General features: G+C 35.8%; 1 protein-coding gene across 6 annotated transcripts in view; it reads left to right on the top strand.

The window, feature by feature from the left end:
• LOC127864275 (uncharacterized) overlaps positions 1-19,625 on the top strand; it is a 254,509-nt gene that overhangs the window by 180,809 nt on the left and 54,075 nt on the right. For 5 of the 6 annotated variants that reach the window (XM_052403943.1, XM_052403942.1, XM_052403944.1 and 2 more), the window contains exon 1: positions 2,776-3,327. The exons of the other annotated variant lie outside the window; for it this stretch is intronic. In XM_052403943.1, coding sequence (XP_052259903.1) covers positions 2,990-3,327 — 338 coding nt within the window. In that variant the 5' untranslated portion in view covers positions 2,776-2,989. Of the gene's footprint in view, positions 1-2,775; positions 3,328-19,625 lie in introns of those variants that run through there. 6 annotated transcript variants of the gene reach the window in all.

Genomic DNA, 19,625 nt, shown 5'->3' with positions numbered 1-19,625 from the left:
CGAAATAGTAAAATGGTTTCCGGATGATAACTCAAGAACGCTTATGCCTAGGATCATGAAACTTTGTAGGTAGATTGACAATGGCTGGCAGATGACCTCTATTGATTGTCAGGTCACTAGGTCAAAGGTCAAGGTCATGGTGACCCGAAATAGTAAAATGGTTTTCGGATGATAACTCAAGAACGCTTATGCCTAGGATCATGAAACTTGATAGGTAGATTGATCATGACTCGCAGTTGACCCCTATTGATTTTCAGGTCACTATATCAAAGGTCAAGGTCACGGTGACCTGAAATAGTAAAATGGTTTCCGGATGATAACTCAAGAACGCTAATGGCTAGATCATGAAACTTCATAAATACATTGATCATGACTCGCAGATGACCCCTATTGATTTTGAGGTCACTAGGTCCAAGGTCAAGGTCATGGTGACCCGAAATAATAAAATGGTTTCCGGATGATAACTCAAGAACGCTTATGCCTAGGATCATGAAACTTCATAGGTACATTGATCATGACTCGCAGATGACCCCTATCGATTTTGAGGTCACTAGGTCAAAGGTCAAGTTCACGGTGACCAGTAATAGTAAAATGGTTTCCGGATGATAACTAAAGAACGCTTATTCCTAGGATCATGAAACTTGATAGGTAGATTGATCATGACTCGCAGATGACCCCTATTAATTTTCAGGTCACTAGGTCAAAGGTCAAGGTCACAGTGACAAAAGCATACTCACACAATGGCTGTCACTACAATGGAGAGCCCATATGGGGGGCATGCATGTTTTACAAACAGCCCTTGTTTTTTAAAATCTTATAAATTACCACACCCCACATTATACCCCCCTCTCACCCCCCTACCCCCCCCCACCCCCCCCCCAGCCCCCCCCCCCCCAATTTTTTTTTAAACATCTAATAAATTACAACACCCCACATTATACCCCTCTCTCACTCCTCCCTACCCCCCCCCACCCCCAACCCCAGTGTTTTTTTAAACCTCTTATAAATAACCACACCCCACATTATTACCCCCTCTCACCCCCCCACCCCCCTACCCCCCACACCCCCCTAATTTTTTTTTTTTTAAACATCTTATAAATTACCACTTCTCACATTATACCCCCCTCTCACTCCCCCTTGATAATACTGGCAGATGACCCCTATTGATTTTCAGGTCACTAGGTCAAAGGTCAAGGTCACAGTGACTCGAAATAGTACAATGGTTTCCGGATGATAACTTACATTAGGTCAAAGGTCAAGGTCACAGTGACAAAAAAGGTATTCACACAATGGCTGCCACTACAACTGACAGCCCATATGGGGGGCATGCATGTTTTACAAACAGCCCTTGTTTTAATTTATCTTCATGGTTTAAATAAAACAAGTGTAATCCTACTTGCTATACTTTCAACTAATATCAAAAGAGGTTTGTTGGTGTTATTTGTACAAACTTTGTATGTCCCCCACCATTAAAGTGGGTGACTTATTGCTTTTACCCTGTCTGTTGGTTTGTTTGTGTGTTTGTTTGTGTGTTTGCGTCAAACTTTAACATTTGCCATAACTTTTTGCAATATTGAAGATAGCAACTTGAAATTTGGCATGCATGTGTATCTTATAGAGCTGCACATTGTGAGTGGTGAAAGATCAAGGTCATCCTTCAAGGTCAAATGCCAAATATATAGCTTCAAAGCGGCGCAGAAGGGTACATAGTGTTTCTGACAAACATATTTCTTGTTATCATATGAACTCTGAAGGAGACATAAAGAAAACACTTTGTCCACTGCAATAAGATAGATTTTCTAATTATTTGGTAGAAGTTACAAACATGGTTTGAAAGAGTATAAAGTGCAAGAACCAGGCCCCTAGGTCCAAGGTTAAGTTCACTGTTCAAGATCATATGTAAAATATAAGAAACCAATCCATAAAACTTTGTCCTTAAGAGGGACCTTTTCAAAGATTTGTGCATGTACGGCATTGATATTTGTCATTAAATGCTTTATATTGATAAATGTAAACATTTGATCTAAAAAGCTCTAGTTAAAAATATTATCGAAAGAAAAAAGTACTTCTCAAATCGGCTCGAATCACTGACCCCTGGAGTAAACGTATATCGCTTAGACCACTCTGCCGTCCGTGCTCATACTATATATAAAGATTGATTTATTCCAAACTTTATATGAGCAGTCCTTGTAGTTTCACAAAATATAACGACAGCAGCAGAACTCCACAAATTATTCAATTGTTTTGCGTTGCAACGCTTTATAATGTTCACGTTTTTAAATCGTCAAAGATGCATTTCATGGATATTTTAGAGCACAGTAAATGTTCAGTATTACTGTTTCCTCACACATATCATAACTACAACGAAAATTTGTGAAACTGAAACATTTTTTTTTAATTTAGTAAATTAAACGAAACGTGAAAAGGTCCCTTTAAATAAGTTTGGCTAGCATAGGCATAATTTTACATTCTTTATAAGTAGTGACTATATTGTATTGTTTAAAAGGTATTCTTTATAAGGCCCATGCCAAAGCCACAATTTAAGTTCAAACGTCATAACATAGCCCATCTGGAATTAGTTTTAAATGAAATGTAACATTCTTGTTAACCTGGGCAGTCATTTGTACTATATGTATTCTGTGCTTTAAGTCAGTTTAAATTAGCATTTTATTGAATGCACTTCTTACAATTTCATTCCAGTAGGTTTAAAGTAAACTGACACTGTACATGTTCTCACGTGACAGTTTACATCATGACGTAGTGAGGCTGGTTACTAGTCCCACAAAACTGTGCAGCAAAGAGATTTTAGAATTATACGTTGGACAAGTTCAAATAATATTTTCTGAGTCATGTTATAAGTGGTAATTGTTGATCAAATATAAATAGTATATAATATATATGTATGTATCATATGTTTTTATACTGATGCAGATTTGTTTGTAATTATAGTGTCAGAAAGTGACTTTGTTAAAACTAGTTAATCTACAAAATGGCAACAAGTTCTCAGTCTTCAGTTGAGCCCGGTTCTAATGAAGTGAAGGACTATATTTGTAATGCCTGTGAAGACCAGAATACTGTTGAGACCAGTGCTGACTTCTATTGTAAACAGTGTGAACGATTTTATTGTGGAAACTGTATTCATCTGCATGGTAAATTGTTCGCAAAACATAATTCTATTGGAAGGGTTGATATAGATAAATGGCCAGTTTCAAAAAAGGTGGTGGATTTTCTACAAACTTGTGATGTTCATAAGGAACATAAAATTGACCAATTCTGCAAACTGCACAAACAGCTGTGCTGCCCTCAGTGTGTATCTGATCAACACAGGTAATAATATTGTCACTCTTCAGTTGTTTAGTTATCATTATAATATGATTACAACAATAGGAAACTATTTTTAAATGAAATGTTGAAACTCATCATTTTAAACAGTGAAAAAAAGCAAGAAGTATTAATAACCTTAACATTTTTCTGTGCAATGATGTGCTTTACGTTCATTTGTTGTCATTATGATCCCGTTAAACACTTTACAATTGGATGACTCGTGATCATAAGAATAAGAAAAAAGAATAAAAAATGTCTACTTGTGGCTCATGGGCCAATTGGAAAATATTAATTTTCTGATTGCTCATCAATGAAAATGTATGATTTACCAAAGCAAACAAATATCCTTTATTTGTGTTATCATTGTCAACCGATTGTAGGACATAAGCCCCCCAGGACAAAACCCCCCCAATGAAAAAATGAACATTTGGACAATTGCCCCCCAGTAGTAATAACAGGTAGGATATAAGCCCCCCAGTGCTTATTTTGCATTTGGATATTTGCCCCCCAGTGCTTATTTTAGGAGTGGACATTTGCCCCCCAGTGCTAATATCATATGTTGTTTCCAATTTAGACTAGTATATCTCTGTATTTGGATTCAGTATTATTCCATATCTCATAAATATATAATATCATAGAAACTTGGATCATTATAATTCGAAATAAAAAAGGTCCAGAAACTCACTTTAATTGCCTAATCTTAGGTAAAACAAACATCTTAAAGAATTTGAATTGTTTTTTAATTAATCAATCAAAAGGATTATCAGCTTGTTAAAGGTGTTACATGTGGCTTTGATCATATACTTGTTAATGAAAATTAAAGGCTTCTGTATTTAATAAATCAAAAGGATTAAAAGGTGGTGATAATTGGACATGATTATCTGCTCAATCGAGTAATGTCGTTTAAAATTAGGCACTGGGGGGAAAAGGTCCACTTCTAAAATAAGCACTGGGGGGCATATGTCCAGATGCAAAATCAGCACTGGGGGGCTTATATCCTACCTGTCATTTCTTCTGGGGGGCAATTGTCCAAATGTTCATTTTTTCATTGGGGGGGTTTTGTCCTGGGGGGCTTATGTCTGGATCCCTTTGTTGAACCAGTCAATAAGAACAATTTTGTGCCTATGAATGGATTTTACAATATTTTGCTATCTAAGGGCAATTATATAAACAATTCTTCAGGATATTACAAAAACAACATGAATTGAAATTTAAATTGCAATTAGCTCAACTGAACTTAAAACCTTGATGTTTCGAACTTTAAACAGTGTCTTATATATATACATGTTTATTTCGCTACAAGTTTTACTTACGGGGACTATAGGTTTACCCTACAGATCTTTATCTTTATGTCTGTATGTCCCTCTTTTTGTCCATCAGTCTGTATGTCGGCTGAAGTAGATCCTGCAATGTCTCGGAAAGTAACTGAAGATACTTGCAAAAAAAGTATGTTTTCCCAAATAACACCTAAAAATTCCGAATGGAAAGTTTTCCAAAAAAATAATTTTTGTAGATCTCAACATTTTGTTTATCTTCCATGGAGCTGTGTACGTTAAACATTAACGAATATAATACTGACAACACTTTTATTCTCAATTTTGAAGCATTTTTCAGCACAAATGGACAAGTTATTTTTATTCATATACTCATTAGTACCCATCTCAGTATAGCTTTTGTTGTTTAGATTTAATTTTTACAAATCCTGTATTTAATTCAATTAATAACACACAAATTATTTAAAATAAAAATTAAAAGTAACTCTGCTCAGGTATAAAAACCTAGGCCATTTGTTTAACAGCAACCCTTCCACTCCTATGGATACATTAGGTATATGGTTCAACATTTTAAACATCAAAAAGGGCTTAGCACAAAAAAAGTCACATTAATATAACATGTTTAACTACCACGGAAATAATGAAAGCCGTGACAGTTCATACAAATTGAACTAGAAGTATTTTCATATAAAATGGGATGACAGGATAATTGACCAAGAGAATTAGTATAAAAAGCAGGTTACAGGTTTGCCATTACTCTGTATGTTAATCCCTGCCTCTGGCCATTCATCTGTACATATGGACAAAGTGAAATTACTCAATAATAGTCACAAAGTATCTTACAGGTTACAGGTTTGTCATTACTCTGTATGTTAATTCCTGCCTCTGACCATCCATCTGTACATATGGACAAAGTGAAATTACTCAATAATAGTAACAAAGTATCTTACAGGTTATAGGTTTGCCATTACTCTGTATATTAATCTCTTCCTCTGACCATCCATCTGTACATATGGACAAAGTGAAATTACTCAATAATAGTCACAAAGTATCTTACAGGTTACAGGTTTGCCAATACTCTGTATGTTAATCCCTTCCTCTGGTCAACCATCTGTACATTATGAACAAAGTGAAATTACTCAATAATAGTCACAAAGTATCTTACAGGTTACAGGTTTGCCATTACTCTGTATGTTAATCCCTTCCTCTGACCATCCATCTGTACATATGAACAAAGTGAAATTTCTCAATAATAGTCACAAAGTATCTTACAGGTTATAGGTTTGCCATTACTCTGTATGTTAATCCCTGCCTCTGACCATCCATCTGTACATATGGACAAAGTGAAATTACTCAATAATAGTAACAAAGTATCTTACAGGTCATAGGTTTGCCATTACTCTGTATGTTAATCCCTGCCTCTGGTCAACCATCTGTACATATGGACAAAGTGAAATTACTCAATAATAGTAACAAAGTATCTTACAGGTTACAGGTTTGCCATTACTCTGCATGTTAATCCCTGCCTCTGACCATCCATCTGTACATATGGACAAAGTGAAATTACTCAATAATAGTAACAAAGTATCTTACAGGTTACAGGTTTGCCAATACTCTGTATATTAATCTCTGCCTCTGACCATCCATCTGTACATACAGTACAGCCAAAGCGGAACAAACGTATTTCGCGATCCGCGGCGGCAAGGCGAAACGAGTCGATGCCGCGTCAGTCGTTGAAGCCGCGTCAGTATGCGGCGGCAAGTCGCATTTCGCCGCGAAACTACGCATCTGTCCGCCGAGGCATGCCGCGGTCTGCGACATGATGCCGAGTCGATGCGATCATGAATATATTTTTTTTTAATTATTAGTTACATGTAGTTAACAAATTTTGAAAGAACAATTATAATAATAATTAAAATCATAATAAATTTATTGTGCGCGGATTGTATTAGCATATACATGTAAGCATAGTTAATGTGTCTGGCCAATTATTAAGTTTGTTTCCCGCCCGTAGCGTATGTATTTCACACATAAACAAGGTCACGTAATTATGTTTTCGCACATACAAGTGGTCAAGGCTCCAGCATATGGTGGATTTATAAATTAATTGCATGTTGATTCCGCTATTATATTTTAGCTGAGAAAATTAGCAGTTTGAAGCCACATCAATAATCAAGACGGTGACGACGTATTTGTAGTTTTGTTAATTATCAGCTTATTATAACTATTGTTTGAATATGCGTATATAAACACGTTTTATTTTGTTCATATTATACAGTTAATATCGCTACTAATTACCCGATAATCCTGTATATTCCAGTTTTAAAGCAAATGCTGGTAAATATTTACTATACACAAACATTCTCGATATTTCCTTAAGTATCAAATACATTTTGGCATTTGTTACTATTTATAGAGATGATGAAATAACGTCTAATCGGGGCGCTTTTTTTCTCCACTGAACACGCGATTTACGCCTGACGTGATGTTCATGTATTTATACAACACAAAATACACACAAACTTTCCAAACGACGTTCTACATGTCTGCATAATTTTCGTGCGCTTTTTATGAAACAAAGGATATTTTAGCACTGTTTATTTGACGCTAGATTTTGCCAAAGGACGCGTTAGCATTAAAATTCGGAAGTGTGTTTAGGATTACAAATTTAATAATGATAATCGAACGAAACATAAACAGTTGCGCGTAATTAATTCTACGCTACACATACATGTATGTACATGTAGGTGGATATCTTTTCACTCGATCCGCCGCGTACGTATGCGGCGGATTTGCGTACGTATGCGGCGGATTTACTCCGCGAAAGTACGCGAGGTTAATACAGACTCGGCGTCGTTGCGCGGATCGATTCCGAGTGCCACGGCGATACGCCGCTTGTGAACACACGATTCGGCCGCCGCGGACTAATAATCTGGCCGTGGCGTAGCCGCGGATTATGTTTGTGCCGCTTTGGCTGTACTGTATGAACAAAGTGAAATTACTCAATAATAGTCATGAGGTATCGTCTTGAAACTTTTTTCCAGCTATCAAAGCATGAATAATTTGACAGTGGTTTAATGCGTGTTTATTTTTTCTGCAGTTTTTTTTATTTACGTACCACCACTCCAGTATCAGGTAGAATTTACAACCTGAAGTGCGTTTTATGTAAACAGGGCATACAATACAGCATTTCCTTGGAACATGAATAGCCTATTGGTATTGGGCTCATCTCTCTAACCTAACTTGCAGGTATAGCAGGTTAAAGCTCCAAAATGTTGACTTGTTTTTATTTCTCCACTTAGAAATGAATTATATTTTGTTGAATTGTTTATGCACATTTGATGGTATATATAATAAAGCATGTAAGTTCCTTATTTTTATTTTATATATTTGTACTTATAATTATTACCTCATATACAATAAGATACCAGCTAATACAAAATAACAAATGATAATCATTCAACACAAAATATCTAGTCATTTCACGTGGGGCTTTAGTACCCATCTCTGTATAGCAGAATTGTTATGCCCCCAACTAGCAGCATATAGTTTTCGCACTGTCCATCGGTCGGTCAGTCTGTATGTCTGTCTGTCTGTCCTTCTGTCACGCTATTCGTGTCCGCTCTCTTATTCAAGTAGTTCTCATCGGACCTTCACCAAACTTGGTCAGAAGTTGTCTAGATAATTTCTAGGCCAAGTTCGAACATGGGTCATGCCTGGCCAAAAACTAGGTCATGCTAAGATCATATTTGAAAAAAAATCTTGTTACCATTATAAAATGTCCTTTTTGGTCAAAACATTTGTTGTAATGATATCTTGGCCAAAGCGGAAAATAAGAATATACCAAGAAATTAAATATTTATGTTTCACAAAGTACTTTTAATATTCATGAATCCACCTTTTCATAATATATTAGTCCATTTGGGCCTCAGGTAAGTGCCCTAGGGCCCATGGTCCTCTTGTTTATGTTCCAGAACATAATATTAGCAAGTGCATGTTTGGTTTCTTTTTTTAATAAATAATTATTGATAGTAAAAGAAAATACATTATTTTACAGGAATTTTTTACTACACTTTTCATGTTACAATTTATTGTTTTGTTAAATGGCATCTTTAGTGATACCTGTCATGTTTCGTTGCTGAGAAAAAAGTTAATTTTATATATTTCTAGTTGAATATGAATATTATTTGCAAACTTTTTTATCCCCACGCTTTTTGGAAAAAAAGTGGCCCTTATGTGGTGATCTCCGCTGTCCTTTCTGGCCACTATCTCCTCCTACACTATTAGCACTAGAACCTTGAAACTTACACACATGGTAGGTATGAGCATATGTGCGACAGTGCACTGTTGGGAATTCTGATCTGACCCCTGGGTCAAAAGTTGTGTGGGTTGGGCTGGGCCCGGGTCAGAGATTTTCACTCATTTTGTTTAGGTTATTTTGCATTAATTTCTTCATTTCTACACTGAGTTACTTAAAATTGATACTGAAGATCTCTTATGACAATATGGTCAATCTCAACTATGCATGGCCCCAATACCAACCCTGGAGCGCCCCTGGGTCAAACATGCAGCATGGAGATATGCGTCGGCCTCTCCCTCGCCATTTCTAGTTACTTAAGACATTGGTCTGTGTATATTTGTTGAAAATGTGCAGTCCACTGTGTTCACTATTAAGTACACTTAACTGTGAAAAAAATTGTGTGTAATATAATCATAAACATCTCTCGTGTCTTTGAATTCATTAAAATTGGGAAATTAACATTTTGAATGTGAAAATAGTTAATGAAGAGTGATATGCTCTTGCTTTGCTGCCATTTAAACATTTTTTTGCAAATAATGAGAAGAAAAGTAAAATATATTTTTAACAAATTTTTAAAAAGTTGTCATTTTTCTTATGTAGAGTATAAAGTTAATTGCAAAATATTATTCATATAACCCAATTTAAAAACAATCATTGACACTAGGCTTGCTACTGTATGAAATTTCAATATCACATTTAAATAAACAATTTATTAGACCAATCTCTTGGATCCTCCTTTATAACAATTTATAATGGCGTATTTTCTTTGCCATGAATTAGATCATGTGACAACAACAAAAGCTAAATAATCACAATAGGTTAAATAACAACAAAACATATTTGGAGATAGAAGACCAGGTTTGCAGCTGACTTGTATTCCCTAAAAAAAAGTACCTGTATCTTATCAATTGGCAAATATTAGGGCACAAAACCACATAGTTAAATCTTCCGATTGTGAATTATAGGTTTTTATTAATTGCTTGGTATTAAAAGTAAAAATAAACTCCAATATTGATTTACATTCATTTTGGCTTGACATGTTCAGTGTAAGTGCTCATTTTATTAGCTCCACTGGCCACCCGTCTGTAGATCTGCCGTGGAATCATATGGATTTCTATGGAAATCGTTAGATGGAATTCCGTGGAGTATTGGCACTAACTTTCCATCCGATTCCATGCAATCAATGGAAAAGTGAAAAAAAAACAGAAGGGGGACTTGATATGGGATGGAATTCCATAAAATGCCGTGGAATTCCATAGAATTCCGTGGTATTCCATATAATGCCGTGGAATTCCATAGAATGCCGTGGAATTCCATAGAATGCCGTGGAATTCCATAGAACGCCGTGGAATTCCATAGAACGCCGTGGAATTCCATGGAATGCCGTGGAATTCCATAGAATGCCGTGGAATTCCATAGAATGCCGTGGAATTCCTTGAAAAGCTATGGAAATTAATAAAAAGCTGGAATAAAATAGAAAAAAAAACAGATTATAGATCAAAGGCATTTTATTGATTTTGAAAATGACAAATGTGAATGTAACTAAAGGTTTAATCATAGAAGTTAAACAAGTACAAGATCTGGCATCAATCATTAACCACACACATGCAGTCACAGTACATATTCAAAAATGAGTGGTTTTACATTTTCATAAAGTACCAACTCTCTTAACCACAAGCATGCATGCACACATTCAAAAACACATCCATAAACATGCACGCATATACAGGTGAGAAAATAAAAACTTATAAAAGGCACAATATAAAACATAGAAGTAGAATTTTACATTTCTCTAATGACAAGTATACTTCCTTTCTCACATATGTTCATAAACACACACAATTACATGCACACACACATCACGCACAATTGTTCTAGAATTTTTTCTCATAAATTTTAACGTTCAACAACTGTTCCTTATTAATTCTAGAACACTTTCAGTATGATAACAGAAGTTCAGTAAATTCTAGTTGATGTGTTCCAGTACAATTCTAGAAAAGTTCCGAAGGTTAACTTCAAATATTTTAGTCTGAAACCAACTTTCTAGGAAACAAATTCCCATGCAGACCGCCAGTATTCAAGTACTGAGCATATTTAATAATAATACATAACAAATTAACAACTGTTGTAAATTGGTTATTTATTATACTAAGCTCAGTACTGTTGAACACGGACTTAATTCAATTATCCAAGTTTCAAATTCCTAAATTAAAAAAAACAACAAATAAATTAAGACCAAAAACAAACACAAAATACAATTCACAAAATAAATAACTGGTCTTTTTTATACAAGAAGTAACCAAAATAAAACATGTCACCAGCCACAGACTGCCAGGCTTAACACAGAGGCTAGTTTTTAAAAATGTTTGTCCAAGTATTCCACTGCCATTTTCCTTTTCTTCTGAGAATATTGAACACCAGTCACTGCCTCCGGGTCCTTTTTGGTATGAGGTACATTGTATACTGCTCACATGTGCTCTACAGAATAAAAAATCATAAAAATGTCTAAAGCAAAGAGTTATTTACATTCAAACTATAACAAGAGATTGCAAAGCAATATGGTCCCCTAACTGTAAAACTTCACTATTTTAAGTTTGTTAAATATATTTGTTGCCATAGCAACCAGAATTCTTGCATTATAAACAACATGAAATGACGTGCAAAATGTCCTTATTGTCATCTGTTCATGTTTCAAGTTTCATGAAAAAATACTTAGAACTTTTAAAGTTATCCCAGGATCCAGAAAAGTGTAACTGACTTAGACCAATATATTGAATTCCAAAAAGACAAAATACTTTCAGGTGGTTAACATTAAATAACTTATCTAGCCGAGGGCATGACAATATTTACCATGAATTTGTGGCCCTGTAAGTCCTCTAGGTAAATGCGCTTGAAGAGCCGCTTTGCTGTTGGATTATTTCCCTGCCAAACTCTGCAGTATCTTCCATCAACTGGTCAATGGTAATTAAAGCACATAATGAAAATGTATAGGGAACGTAATTCATGAATTGTTTTAAATATTAAGTTGTTAAATGGTCTTTAGAAAGAGAACTAAAAACGAAGTGAATACATTGCAAAGCACTAAGCATAACTTAATTTGTTGGTATGATTAGTATAAATTTATTATTGCTATAATTAGAATGATGTGTAATTCTATTGGTATGAAAATGCACACTCAGATACCTAAAAACCAATTCCATTGGTTTAATTTTTTATTTACAAGCAAATACGTTGAATTGATATCCCCCACCAACATGCTTCTGGACACATAAGTATTATATTTGACACTCAAACATGCATTTTTTTAAAGATACAAAGGGCCATAACCCCGTTTTTAACAGATGGTGTACAATTCCATTTGGCGTGCATCATCCTTTTATCCATATATATACTCGAACCAGGTTTCAATGAAATCCGCCAAAGCACTTCCAGGATATGGCCTTGGACACACAAAAAGCATTTTTTCAAGATACAAAGGGCCATTACTCTGTTATTAACTAATGGTGTACAATGCCATTTGGCATGCATCATCCTTTTATCCATATACATACTCATACCAAGTTTCAGTGAAATCTGCCAAAGCACTTCCAAGATATGGCTACGGACGTATGGAAAGACAGACAGACGTAAGGATGGAAGGACGGACAGACAACGCCAAAACAATATCCCTCCGCCTATGGCGGGGGATAATAATAAACATTAACACCATTAATGAGCATTGAGTGCTCAACATGCACAGTAAAAAACTTCCTTAGCCTGCAGTTCTATAACATTGCATGATAAAATTCTGATACTACATTCAACGTTATTAATTTCTCCACATAGGTCTTATTACTTCCTTTTTCAACCTGCAAACTCCACTAAGTGAAAATTTGGGTGACAGCTGCTTTTAAACTAATATTTGCCATACTAAAACCTCAAATATCACATAAAAAGGTCTACAATAATGTCATAAGAAGATTAAATTTAAAGGAATATTTAGAAATAATAAAAATCACAAACCTTCAGCTGTTGTTCTATTCCTAGACAGACTGCTCAAACACTGTATGCATCACTCTTTAGCAATATTTCATGTCACTTTCCAAATGATATAAATACATAAGTATTTTAAGAAAGTGTTTTCAATGGAAAAACTAATGAACTCTTCTGTTTGTTAAATGTCTTTAACTTTATTTTAACAAGTTAAACCAGTACATTGTCCACCATGTTTCATGTTTCAATCTAACAGGTAAACTTTCTGTATTTGAATTCAGCCAATTAGAAAAGGCTGTTATATCTTATAACCAATAGATTTGCAGCAAACATACCCAACATCTGATGTACAACACATGCCTGGCTTATCAGATAGATTGTTATTTAACAACCTGGACTGGCTGAGTTTGATATTGAGAAAAAACAGTGTGTATACCACTTGGACAGGGTTAAGGAATTTAAACTTGTAGAAATTGCTTTGAAAGTAACAACTACTCCTACTTCTGCAGAACTACTACTTTAATTACTACAGCATCAACAACACCACCAACAACAACAACAGCAACAATAACAGCAGCAACAACAACAGCAGCAACAACAACAGCAGCAACAACAGCAGCAACAGCAGCAGCAACAACTGCTACTACAGCAACAACTACTACTACTGCTACCTCTATTGCTACTACTATTGCTACAGAAACTGTTAATGCTACTACTACTACTACTACCACCACAACCTCTACTGATATAAAAAACACTACTGCTACTACATCAATTACTACAACAACAACACCTACTACAACAACAACAACAACTACTACTACTAATACAGCAACTACATCTACAACTACTACTACTACTGCTGCTGCTGCTGTCGCTACTATGAATTCATTTGGCTATTTGTAAGTGTAAGGTGTTCTATATGTGTTCTTATTCCCCATAAGAACTTTTGTAGAACTAACTGGTTCTTAAAGCATTCTAGATGTGTTCTAGAACTACATTTTAAAACATTTTTTGAAATTTTTGACCATATTTGTCCTTGAAATGTTCTAAAAAGGTTATTGAAATTATTGGAACAGTTTCAGTCCTAAGCCATTTTCCACAAATGTTCTGGATTTATTCTAAAAAAACTGTTTTGGAACAATTCCAGAACATACGTTTTAGAACACAAATATGGAACAGTTCCAGAACTGTTCCAATTTCTAGAACAAATTTATATATATCTTTATTGCATTTTCTTTTAAATACAAAATACATGATGCAAATAAATTTATACATGTATTAAACTACAAATACATTTCAGACAACCAGCGAAAATTTTCTAAGTTATTTTCCATTGATTTCCATCCAAGAAAATGTATAAGTTATTTTCCATAACGATTTCCGTTGAAAAAAATGGCTAAGTCCAACTTTCCATGGTGTTTTCCATACATTCCGTGGAAATGCATGGAATTTTAGTCAAGATTCCGTGGAATTCCATAACAGCTTCAGATGGAAAATTGGCAAGTGGATGGAATTCCATCAAATTCCATGGATTTCCATCGATTTCCGTAGAATTCCATAATATTTTCTACGGAATTCCATAGAAAAGTGCTAATGACTATGGCAGATCTACAGACGGGCAATGGCCAGCGTGGCTTATGTCATGGTTAAGTGTCTGTCTTGCGTACTTCCGTGCGTTAACTTTTCCTTTAAACATCTTCTCCTAAACTACTCGTCCAATTCTGATGAAATTTCTCAGGAATGTTTCTGGGGTGAACCTCTTTTAAATTTGTTCAAATTATGCCCCTGGGGTCAAATTTGACCCTGCCCCGGGGGTCACAAAGATGAAAATTTCCTCCTCCATAACCATTGGGCCTAGGGCTATCAAGTTTGGTATGTAGAGACATCTAAATGTCCTCTTCCAAATGTGTTCAAATTATGCCCCTTGGGTCAAATTTGATCCTGCCCGGGTGGTCACAAAATTAAACATAATTTTATTATGCTTATATAGGATCTATTTTGTGAAAACTTTACAAATCTTCTCGTCCACAACCATCGGGCCTAGAGCTATCAAATTTGGTATGTAAGGACATCTAATAGTCCTCTACCAAATTTGTTCAAATTTTATCCCTGGGGTCAAATTTGTCCCTGCCCGGGGGGTCACAATGTTGAGCATTATGTTTATATAAGGCCTATTTTGTGAAAACTTGAAAAATCTTCTTGTATATAACTATATGTAGTGTTTTTCCCAGGAGGGCAAAGGGGCATGGCGCATTACTTTCAAAAAGGGCATTTTAGCGCGCAGTTTAGGCAAAAAAGGGCAAAAACGTTCCCTGAATACCTGAATTACGGGGCAACATGTAATCGCATCTGAAGCAGTTGTGGAAAAAAATAACATAAACAAGCACATTAAATGGTAATTGATGTATTTAACTGACTATGATTAATATTTACCTTGCAATGTACAGTTCCATGCTGTTTCAATAAACTGTACAGCACCACAAACATAATAAAGCAATATATGCATATGAATCTGATTATACACAGATCCACTAACATATAAATGAAACCATGTTTGTCTTATCCCATTTTCTAACAATAATCTTGCCAGATGTTTAAAATAACATTGCTAGTAAATTGATTGCTAACAATATGCAAACACTCGTTTCCGTGATATACATCCACCAAGTAGATTACAAATAAATATATAATGTTGTTGCTATCTAAAACATTTTTATGCATCGTTGATTATCACAGACATTTCATTAATTCCTTCTTAATGTATATTCTCCATCGTTAGTTTGATCGTTTACGACTTTATTTGCCATTTTTGCCGAGTCGCAATTTAATTCTGTATAGTCCACCTTGTTGTTCAAATGTCAAATGATGTAAGCGACAGGTGCGCATGGCAACGTTAAATCGTATACGTGATTGGCATTTTGTTAAATTAGTATACGTCTCAGTAATTATTCCAATAATTAGATCTAATTATCTTAAAGACAAAAGCGATAAAGAATAAATTTGTTTGTTTTTTTAAATGTAATTATGCGTAAAAATATATGTTTTGATATAACTGAATAATGCATGCATTATGCACAATTGCCACGAGCATAACATCGAGTTTTTCATCAAAAGTCTCCGAAGTAAGTGCACTTGGTATAACATAGCCTCTGGCATTATCGATTGATACTGACACGGGGTTATTCACGCATGACTTATTCACAGCTTTGGAGCAGTCTTCCTATAAATCGAGCACTGTAATAGATTAAATCTGCTCAAATAATATAGTCGATTAGACGTTGACATCTCTCGAGTAAATCAAGCACAGTCGGAGCGTCACAGACAATCAAGGACACTAATTTTGTGGACCAAGTTAGATCGTAAGGCAATAAAGATGTTATCGATAAGGGCGCGTGGCGAAATTTGCCTTTGAAAAGAAGGGCGCGTGGCGAAATTTGCCTTTGAAAAGGGCAGCATGGCGATCCGGGAGGGCGGTGTGGCTTTTCGCCACGCTAAAATGGCCTGGGAAAAACACTACTGTATGGCATAGGGTTACCAAATTTGGTATGCAGTGACATGTAATAGTTCTCTTCTTAATTTGTTCAAATTATGCCCCTGGGGTCAAATTTGACCCTGCCCCGGGTGTCACAAAAGTGTACATGTGCTTAAATAGGGCCTATATTTAAGTATTTGCACATGCCAAGAATATTTTCAGCTTTTTTTCAGCAGTGTAGCGATACAGGGCCATCATGGCCCTCTTGTACTTGTTTGTTAACTTGCAGAAAATGCACTTTTGGAAAAAAATTGAATGAATTTGCCTTTCTTTTTGGAAATTTTCTGACTGCAATTTGGAATTTCGTTGTTTTTCTTCAATTGGGAAAGTATACTTTTTACAGGTACTTAATAAAGAAGAAAACTCGCTGGGTTGCATGTCATAAGCGGCTTATCACAGGCTAGAATATTTACACTCAGACTATATTTAGAAATAGAGGACCCTTTTCTATGAAGCAGGGTTATTTTGCTTTGCATCTGTTCTTTAGTCCGTTTGTCCATTGGTCCGTAGACCAATTGTGTTCCACAATACACTGTAACTCCAATATAACGCGGATGACGGGGTCCAAGCCACGCAACAGCTTTATAAACGGACAGCGTAATAAGTTTTGAGCTTATTTATTTAAGGGGCTATAAAAACAGGTAAAGTATAGCCTATAATATAGGTCCTGTGTATCGTCATGCTGTGTTGTCATCCGCAAATACATGCATATACCATAAAACGTTGTGTATAAGGCGCACTTCTTTACCCCCAAATTTTATTTTAAAAACTTGATACACGTTATGCACAACTACAGCCATGTCAAGACATTGTTTCCCTGTAAGTTACCCAGTTACGGTAACTCACATCATTTTGTTCCCTGTTTTTTTATCTGTAACTATATTAATTATTGTGTTATATTTACGATCTGAATATAGATGGACAAACGTTATAAAGTTAACATCAATATTTTCTATTTTTTCAGGTACGTAGAGAGCATTGAAATCAAATAAATTTGAAGAAGAAAATGAAAAACAAGGAAGCCATTTTCATTTAGATTTTATTGTTTTTTCCCACAATATTATTCCCTACTGTACTAGGGTTACACAATTTATTTGGGGGCACTTGTTGATTTACAATAGTATGTCGGCAAGGTCTTTCCTGATATATTTATGATTATTTTTCTAGATTTTTCTTGCTTTTCAAATGTGTTAATATAATTGATGTTGTGTTTGTTTACACGTTTTCATATGTCTTGTTAAGCTTGGGTTTGTGATTATCGAGCAATTTGCGTCACCTGTCAAGTTTTGTGTAGCTGGGCTATAATCAAAACATGCCAACCGGCAAACGGCTTCACACCTCCATTGTTTGTTTTATCGCCCGCCATGTCAGTAATGGTGTTAAGAAGTTTGAGTTGTTAAAGTCTCCTGTCAATTATAGACACTCGAAAAGAACGCATGAGATCAGCAATGTAAATAAAACACGCAATTGTGAATTAGTCATACATTAATAACCCCGTGCAAATACCAATCGATAATGTCAGTGTCTTAGTTATACCAAGCAATCTAATCCATCCGTTAAGTGTACTCCTCTACGATAAAATCGTGGTCAGTTACTTCGGAGACTTCTGATGAAAACCTTGATGGTATCCTCGTGGAAAGTGTGCATTTCATGCATAATTCATTTAAATCGAACATTTATTTTTATGCGTTATATAATTTAAAAAAAAACAACACACAAACAAGTTATATTGTTATTGTTATTGTCTTTAAAATAATTATGCCCCCCTTCCAAGAAGAGGGGGTATATTGCTTTGCTCATGTCGGTCTGTCGGTCGGTCGGTCGGTCTGTCCGTCCACCAGGTGGTTGTCATACGATAACTCAAGAACGCTTGGGCCTAGGATCATGAAACTTCATAGGTACATTGATCATGACTTGCAGATGACCCCTATTGATTTTGAGGTCACTAGGTCAAAGTTCAAGGTCACGGTGACTGGAAATAGTAAAGTGGTTTTTTGAATGATAATTCAAGAATGCATACGTGGCAAACAGGGCACACTCTGAACAATATTACTGAAGCAACTGGTCTGTAATCCTAAATGTATAATTATCAGTCCAATGAAACATCATCCTTTTAGTAAAATACAGTGGATCAGTAAAAATATTATCAGAATACTGTGAAACCATTTATTTTCGACAGCACAAAATTTCGTCATTTTTATAAAAATGACGATTTCGTCAGCACTTCAATTCGCCGATTTTTAACCAGGTTTTCCGAAGGAAAAAACTGGTTATTAGATTGGCCAATGCGGGCGGGCTGGCTGGCTGGCTGGCTGGCGGGCTGGCTGGCTGGCTGGCGGGCTGGCAGAACAAGCTTGTCCGGGCCATAACTATGTCGTTCATTGTCAGATTTTAAAATCATTTGGCACATTTGTTCACCATCATGGGACGGTGTGTCGCGCGAAATAATTACGTCGATATCTCCAAGGTCAAGGTCACACTTTGAGTTCAAAGGTCAAAAATGGCCATAAATGAGCTTGTCCGAGCCATAACTATGTCGTTCATTGTCAGATTTTAAAATCATTTGGCACATTTGTTCACCATCATTGGACGGTGTGTCGCGCGAAATAATTACGTCGATATCTCCAAGGTCAAGGTCACACTTTGAGTTCAAAGGTCAAAAATGGCCATAAATTTCCCTGGAGATATAACCTTCATATTTGGTATGCATGTGTATATGGACAAGGCCTTTCCATACACACAACAATTTTGACCCCTTTGACCTTGACCTTGAAGTAGGGATCTGCGTTTAGGTTTCAAAATCTGCGTTTAGGTTTCGAAAAATGCTCATAACTTCTATGTCCCTTGAGATATAACCTTCATATTTGGTATGCATGTGTATATGGACAACACCTTTCCATACGCACACAAATTTTGACCGTCCGTCCGTCCGTCCGTGTGTCCGTCCGAAAACTTTAACGTTACTCATAACTTTTGCAATATTGAAGATAGCAACTTGATATTTGCCATGCATGTGTATCTTATGAAGCTGCACATTTTTAGTGGTGAAAGGTCAAGGTCATCCTTCATGGTCAAAGGTCAAAAAAAATAAATTCATGTGCATCTCATGGAGCTGCACATTTTGAGTGGTGAAAGGTCAAGGTCATCCTTCAAGGTCAAAGGTCATTAGGAAAAAACTGGTTATTAGATTGGCGAATGCGGGCGGGCTGGCGGGCGGGCG

The sequence above is a fragment of the Dreissena polymorpha genome, chromosome 1 (assembly GCF_020536995.1).
Source record: "Dreissena polymorpha isolate Duluth1 chromosome 1, UMN_Dpol_1.0, whole genome shotgun sequence".
Classification (NCBI taxonomy): Eukaryota; Metazoa; Mollusca; class Bivalvia; order Myida; family Dreissenidae; genus Dreissena; species Dreissena polymorpha.
Note: the sequence above shows the minus strand (reverse complement) of the source record. Positions and strands in the feature narration are given on the sequence as shown.